Source organism: Anguilla rostrata, chromosome 4 (assembly GCF_018555375.3).
Source record: "Anguilla rostrata isolate EN2019 chromosome 4, ASM1855537v3, whole genome shotgun sequence".
Taxonomy (NCBI): Eukaryota; Metazoa; Chordata; class Actinopteri; order Anguilliformes; family Anguillidae; genus Anguilla; species Anguilla rostrata.
The window spans coordinates 64,561,803-64,570,039 of record NC_057936.1 but is presented as its reverse complement, the minus strand read 5'-3'; the positions used below and the strand labels follow the sequence as shown (position 1 = coordinate 64,570,039).

Sequence of the window (8,237 nt, the reverse complement as noted above, 5' to 3'; positions counted from 1 at the left end):
CTCCATAGCAAAGCGCTGCGATTGAGTCCGTCAGTCGTTTTTAGTGATGGTTCCTCCCATTCTGTATATAAAGCCTCTCCTTCCTTCAGTGTAAATATGCTTTTTTAACGTTCAGAGAATACTTTATAGGTGATTTTTGTATTCCTTCTTGTTTTGCTACTTTTGCTACTTTCAACAAATTTGGTGTCAGAGTTACTTGTGTCTTACAAATATACGATTTGTATAGGGCAGCATTTTAACAGACGGAGTTGAAAGTAACACAGAACGTGTCGTCCTTAACTAGACAATCACACATCTGTTTTGAGAGTTGTAAAAAAAAAAGATTACATGGCTGTGATATTTCACTGATGAAGTCTCTCTGGTTTCTGTGTCCCCTGGTTTTGCAGTGAAGTTCTAACAGCAGAACGGGTGTGGAGGGGAGGAGGAGGAGGAGGGAGGGAGGGAGGGAGGGAGAGGGAGGGAGAGAGAGAGAGAGAGAGAGAGGAGAGAGAGAGAGAGAGAGAGAGAGAGAGGAGAGAGAGGGGAGAGAGAGGAGAGGAGAGAGAGAGAGAGAGAGGGAGAGAGAGAGAGAGAGAGAGAGAGAGAGAGAGAGGAGCACAGTGCCCCGAGGTAAAGCTCTTCAGTATCGGATTGTGCAACAGGCACGTAACTTCTCCTCACGGCGAAGGTGAAACTGCGTGCGGTCGAGTTGCTTAAGGGAACTTAGGTGTGGGGCTGCAGGGGTGCGGCGCTCTGGACAGTCGCGAGCGGGACCTCCTCCTCCTCCCGCCTCCGGCCTCTCTGCGCTATTTTGGGAGCCGCTTCCCTCAACGCAGGCGCGCTACAGCTTCTGCTCTGCAGCTGCTGCCGTGCGGCGGGTCCGAGCCGAGAAATGAGTCGCTTTTTTTTTTTTAAAGAAGAGAGACTCCTGCTCCAGTGAGAGGGTGTTGGGGGTGGTGGTGGGAGTGGGGGGGGGGGGGTGAGGGTGCAGAACCAAAATTAACTGGGACAGAGTGTGGAAAGAGCAGGGTACACGTGCCAGCTAAGTCCAACAACCATTATTCTGACAGTGGGCTGCCATGCAGTATAATGGCTAAGGAGTTGGTCTTGAAACCTAAAAGTCGCCGGTTCGATTCCCCGTATATATGTGTAGAAAACATAAGGAAATATATTTCACATATATTATTCTTATTTCCTTGAGCAATTGGTTGGGTGGGTCCATTGTTGACGAACTGATTTATTTTAAGTTTCATAGTGTATGCATATACACTGTGAATATCTATGTGTATTTAACCATACTTATGATTGGTTTTTTGTTATTGTTTTTTTTTTTTTAGAATGAATAAGAAAGCTCTAGATTATTAATATAAAAGGCCTGAAAGTTGTCGCATACATACAGTTGGTGTATTTTTTTTTTTCTTTTTTTTTTTTTCCAGTTGTTATGGTTAGATCTCACTGAGGTCTGGGTCGTGTTTGCCGAGAAGTTCCTTGTAGTTGCTGCTCAGTTACACGGTCTGTATTACGTATTAAGAAAGAGGAACATTTGACCAGATCAACCACCAGCACAAGGATATGAGACTTTCACCATTTAGGGTTTTGCTACAGGAAGCCGATAGAAATTGTGGTGACTTTCGTTGGTCTTTTTTTTTTTTGTTTTGTTTTGTTTTTTTGGTCCCTTCTCTCTAATCACCTGTCGTGCATTTTTCACATAATAGTTTATAAAAATCACACAGTGCATGTTGCATTTGCACTAACACTTAAAAAAATTAATTTAAAAAAAGAACACTGCGTTAAGCTTCACTCTTAGTTTTGGAATTTGTTCAGTTTCAACATGCCTTCGCTTGTTGTTAAGACTGTCAGTCACTCCTCTGGGGCGGATGCAGTGATGATGGCCCCACCCCCTTAGAACCTGTTTGCTTCATCTCTGTCTAGAGCGCTTGTCATTTCACCTGTCAGTCACTGCTTTGGGACGGGCAGAGAGATAATGGCCCCTCCCCTTTGGAACATGTTTGGCTCATCTCTATCTAGCGATCGGAAACAAGGGGCCCGTATCTGTTCCTGGTTTTCATGTGAACCTCTGGCCTTAATTATTTAATTAACCCTGATTTTTTTTTTTACGTCATCTGGCTTTTTGGCTGCATTTCTCGATAAGCGTGATACGCATGACCGACAGGCAAATTCTGTTCTTGTGTACCTATATAAAAGCTTTCTGTGATCTAATCTCAGAGTGAGCCTGTGTGTGTATACAGCCAGTTAGCTCATTTATCCAGGGTAATATGTGCAGACAAAAACCTGCCCACACACTGGCCCTCCAGGGTCCGAGTTGCCCCCTCCCCTGGTCTAGACGAGCGATCACCAGGTACACAGGTAAAAACTGGACTAGACAGAGCGCCGCCAGGCACTGTCCATTTGCAGCGGCTATTAAATTTTAAAATTTGAATCATTATTATCGCAAATTGGCCTATCTTCCTATGGCAGATTAAACACGTCCGTGCCTGTTGCTAGATCGCGTTTATGTACCGCGCAGTCCCCAAACACCGCTGTGTAACAGATCACGCTCTTATTTTACGAATAAGGGTCACTGCTCTGGCAGTTTCCCTATTTATATTTAGTATATAGTATATATAAATTTATGTTTATATATATTTTGGTTTGCTTACAGTACAGCGGTCGAGCGCTCTGCGCTCCTTGGCCGCTGGTAAACACATCCGCAGCTCGTTTGCGCGCTCGCTGCTCGTTTGGTTCGGTCTGCAGAAGCACAAGATGGCCGCTCGACCGCCCCGCGGGGAAGGAGGCCCGTAACTCCCTGCTTCCTCTGGTTTATGCCTGAAATGAGAACCGAAGGTTCGAAACCGGTTTCATCTTTTCAGGTTTAATCTTTGAAACGCTGCCGGTTTTCGTTGCTTTGTTTTCTCTGACTTTTACTTCCATTGTTCTCCCAATGGTGTCCCGAAAAGCAGCAGCACACTGACGTATGTTAGTTATTTATTTACTGTTTTTAATTTGGTTACTGGTGTTGCTGCTATAATAATGTATTTTTTTTTAAAATATCTGTTGTCGTTCCCAATACAAAACTGGTGTTTTTTTAACATGTTAATTTTGTGGATGTGAAGAAAACTTCCTGAACGATGTGAATTTTGTGCAGGGGTAAGAAACTATCTGAAGGAAGCTTTGGTGAACATCATCACAGTTCACGCGGAGGTAAGATGTTCTGCGGTGTCTTCACATTCTGTCAGATTGCTTGAATAATAACTGAAAGTGACGAATGGAAATTTCACTTTCATTGTGCTTGAGTGGTTGAAACGTTGAAGTGCATTTTATAAAACTCTCGGTTGGTTGCTTGTCTGAGGTGAAAGTTGAGTGTGACTTGTCGAGGTGGTGAAATGGAGAGTGGGATCAGTCTGGGTTCCGGGTTACAGGATGTCTGTGTGGAGCAGTGTGTGAGGGGGGGCTTAATTAGTCCTTAAATGGGCCCGTGCTGAAGAGACTCCCCCCCCCCCCGCAGGTCTTCACTGTGTCCAAAGAGCTGGTGTCACGCGTCCTGTCCCGCATCGTGGAGTCCGTCGCCGAGGAGATGAGCCGCCTCATGCAGTGTGTGTCCTCTTTCAGCAAGAACGGAGCGCTGCAGGTGAACACACACACACCCAACGACACGCACACACACACACGCACGCCCGCACACACGCACGCACACACGCACGCACGCACGCACGCACACACGTGCGCGCATACACACACACACATACATACATACGCACGCACACACAGACACACACGCGCGCGCATACACACACACAGATACATACATACACACGCACGCATGCACACACAGACAGACAGACACACGCCCGCGCACACACACACACATACATACACGCACACGCATGCACACACAGACAGACACACGCGCGCGCATACACACACACGCACACGCATGCACACACAGCACACACACACACACGCATGCACGCACACACACATACATACACGCACACGCATGCACACACAGACAGACACACGCGCGCGCATACACACACACGCACACGCATGTACACACAGACAGACACACACACGCATGCACGCACACACACATACATACACGCACACGCATGCACACACAGACAGACACACACGCGCGCACGCACACACACACACAGACACACACTCGCATGCGCACAAACACAGACGCGCGCACACACACACACACACACACGGCTGCTTGTTCAGGGGCACTGCTACGATAAGACCTCCATGAAGGCCTCTGATTGGCTGCTGCTGAGGCATCAGCCTGTGAGGGCAGTTCAGTGTGTGAGGTTCAGTTTCCCAGGCGCTCAGCAGATGAGTAAGTTCAGCAGAACCTCAGGGGGGAATTTGTGTCTGGCATTGTCATGTCACCCTGAGGTGTCAGCTTTCAAAAGAGCACGTTCATAAGAATACTCACTCTTTCGCAGCAGCCAGGGTGTGAGTTTGACTCTTTCCAAAGAACAAACTTTTTAAAGGAATGAACTGCATTAGAACTGCAGATAACACCTCATGCATAATGATTGTAACACCATAGGTCCTTATCTGTAACGTGACAATCAGCACCTAAGAAATGGAATTATTGATTTTTTTGATGAATTGTGCTTTGTTATAACAACACGAGCCATCACAAATGAGTTCTGTGTTTGCACTTCACTGCCAAATAAACCAAACCGACTAAACTGCTTCTTCAGAGACAAGTGCTTTGTGTGGACTCAAAAAAACAAAAGAAAAAACATTGGCTGCTATAACCAGTTGTGTTGCAGCCCAGTTTGTTCTCTTTTCTTCTCTCATTTCTCTTTTATGAATTACTCCCCCTCTCTCTGTCTCTCTCTCTCTCCCTCTTCCCTCCCTCTCTCCATCTCCCCCCTACCTCTCTGTCTCACTCCATCCCTCTCTCTCTCCCTCTCTCCCTCTTCCCTCCCTCTCTCCATCTCCCCCCTACCTCTCTGTCTCACTCCATCCCTCTCTCTCTCTCTCTCTCCCTCTTCCCTCCCTCTCTCCATCTCCCCCCTACCTCTCTGTCTCACTCCATCCCTCTCTCTCTCTATCTCTCTCTCTCTCTCTCTCTCTTCAGGCACGGCTGGAGATCTGCGCGCTCAGAGATGCCATAGCCTCGTACCTGACAGCCGAGAGCAAGTAAGGGCCCAGCGCGTCACTCTGAAACATGAAGCATGCTACGTCACTGAAACGTCACTCTGAAACATGAAGCATGCTACGTCACTCTGAAACATGAAGTGTGCTATGTCACTTTTAAACATGAAGCATGCTATGTCACTCTGAAACATGCTACGTCACTCAGAAACATGAAGCATGCTATGTCACTCTGAAACATGCTACGTCACTCAGAAACATGAAGCATGCTACGTCACTGAAACGTCACTCAGAAACATGAAGCATGCTACGTCACTCAGAAACATGAAGCATGCTACGTCACCCTGAAACATGAAGCATGCTACGTCACTCAGAAACATGACGCATGCTACATCACTCTGAAACATGAAGCATGCTACATCACTCTGAAACATGAAGCATGCTATGTCACTCTGAAACATGAAGCATGCTACGTCACTCTGAAACATGAAGCATGCTACATCACCCTGAAACATGAAGCATGCTACGTCACTCAGAAACATGAAGCATGCTACGTCACTCTGAAACATGAAGCATGCTACGTCACTCAGAAACATGAAGCATGCTATGGCGTGCTCCTGCATGCAGCGTGCATTTTTTGCCCACGCGCCTAATTAAAACGTATAAATGCGGCTTCAGGCGCCAATAGCTGCAGGAACTGCTCGTCCCTTTCAAGTTATTTTCATTCATAACTGAGGCCACCCTGGAGGGGGGGGGGGGCCGGGCAAGTTTTAATCAGTACTCTCTGCACCCACTTGATTATGTTATGCGCGCGTCCCCTGGTAGTCACTGCAGGGGACGTCTGAGAGGCGCTGCTTCCTGTTGGCTGAGGCCTCTGGTGCTCGCACGGACGGGGGCCGTGGCGTGGCGTTCTGTGCCGGTGCGACGTCACGGCTGTGGCGAGGTTGGGCCGGGTGTTGGGTGGGATCGCTCGTTTGGGGAGCCTGCGCTCTGAGGTTAACCTCTTCCCCTGTCTGCGAGCACGCTCACATGCTACCTGGGGGCCTCGACAACGGGAAGCGAAACTCGTCCTCCGCCGAAAAAGGCGGCTCCTCCTGAGTGCGAACCGAGCTCTCGGGCTCTTGTTTGTTTATCCGTCCGTGCAGCTCTGCGCCGTTCACCTGGCAACCATTAGCAGAGCTGAGATTTGCACATTATCAATGTGTCCGTTTTAATCGTGGCTCAGTTTATATTGGTGGAGTATAATCCCCGTTCACCTGCTGTAGTAAATTAAAATTTAGTTAATCTTAAATTAATATTCCCTTTATTGCAGTGAATGCGTTTCTTTACCTGTGACCTAAGAGCTGTGCTGGAGGACTGCATAACATAACATAACATAACATAACATAACATAACATAACATAACATAACATAACATAACATAACATAACATAACATAACATAACATAACATAACATAACATAACATAACATAACATAACATAACATAACATAACATAACATAACATAACATAACATGTTGTTACACTGGCAGAACATCTCCGTAAGGCCATTACACTTGTTGATGATGGTGCCAGTGCACTTCTTCTCAGTAACAGGCTGGCCTCGCCGTGAATGTTGCATCCGTCGCCGTGGTAACAGACTGGCCCCTTTGCCCTGTGTTTCAGCGCCAGCTTCAAGCAGGCTCTGGAGGCCCTCCCTCAGCTTCACAGCGGAGCGGATAAGAAGTGAGCCCCCCCCCCCCCCTTCCCCACCTCTCCTCCCCCCCTCTTCCCCTCCCTCCCTCCCCCCCCTCCATTTTTCCACATTCTTACAGTGTCCATTTATATCGGTGTATGTATGCCGACGCAATTCGCATTAAGTACCTTGCTTGCCAGGGAATCAAACTATTATACTACAGAGTGTAAGAGCCGTTATATTACACTGACCCCCCCCCCCCCCCTTTTCCCCTCCTCGTGTTGCAGGCTCCTGGAGGAGCTCCTGAACACCTTCAAGAGCAGCATGCACCTGCAGCTGGCCTGTTTCCAGCCCTCCTCCGTCCTGCCCGTGAAGAGATGAGCGTGTCCGTACACCGCCAAAAACATGGCCGACACATCGCCCTTCCTGCTCCTGCCATCCTGGCGGGGAAGAGCTGAGTGTGTCCGTACATCCGCCAACATCGCCAACTTCTCCCTTCCTGCTCGGTTTAGAGCCACTCTTACTAAGCTGTGGGAATAAAGTACAGCGCTGACATCACTGTCATGTCATTTTCTTTTCTTTTTTATGTATTACACATTTCAATCTGTTTTTGCATTGCAAAGCATTACCTGGTTAATGTATTGGAAAATGTATGAATATGACTACTAATATGAGTTTTTTTGTCATAAGAAATTAAATGAAAACATGTATGTGGAGCAGTGGATCCTTAAATTGCTGTTTTTCTCGTTTCTTTTTCTGAATGTCACTCTTAAAAACATAAAACCACCTGCACTTTAAAACTGCAAAACTAAAGTTCAAGTCGGTCAGTTCAGACCTTACAAAATACACAGCTTTAAAGTTCAAGCTTTTTTGTGTATCCTGTTATTGTCAGGATTTTCATCAGTTTTATGAGCCTCATTTCATCCAAATATGCCTCTACATTGATAATTACGTTGTTTTACTGTCTTTAAGTATGAAATAATAAAAATAACACTTTCGTTGTGAATTAATATGTTCTATTGTCTCTTCTTAATATAACAAAAACTCAACAAACTTTGAATCCATCCATGTTTTATGAAAGTACTTTTGATTATTAGGTAGCTGTTAATCGGAAGCAATAAACAAAAATTACTACTTTTTAAATTTAGTTTGAAAATGCACAGGAAATTGTAAGAATATCAGTCATTTTGACTTAAAACTACAGTGAAGTATTCATTCAAAACTTTGGGTCTCATTCACAAAACCTTTCTTAAATTGTTTTTACTTTTGTTCTTAAGAATTTTCCAACGAAAAACCAATATGGGATTCATGACTCGTGTGCTGACCTTTGTTTTTGTGCATATCCCAGGTGTATGAGATAATGAATGCTGGTGGTTTGTAAATTTCATGTGCAATCCTGTTCATGTGATTAGCATAAGGAAACAGCCATGAACAAATACAGCAAGAAGGTCGTGGGTTTGAATCTCA

General features: G+C 46.0%; 1 protein-coding gene across 1 annotated transcript in view; it reads left to right on the top strand.

The window, feature by feature from the left end:
• Nucleotides 1-7,776, top strand: part of exoc2 (exocyst complex component 2) — an 80,807-nt gene extending 73,031 nt beyond the window's left edge. The window contains exons 24-28 of the mRNA XM_064334147.1: nt 3,125-3,180; nt 3,485-3,607; nt 5,078-5,139; nt 6,761-6,820; nt 7,058-7,776. Coding sequence (XP_064190217.1) covers nt 3,125-3,180; nt 3,485-3,607; nt 5,078-5,139; nt 6,761-6,820; nt 7,058-7,151 — 395 coding nt within the window. The 3' untranslated portion in view covers nt 7,152-7,776. The remainder of the gene's footprint in view (nt 1-3,124; nt 3,181-3,484; nt 3,608-5,077; nt 5,140-6,760; nt 6,821-7,057) is intronic.
• Nucleotides 7,777-8,237: the final 461 nt, after the last annotated feature.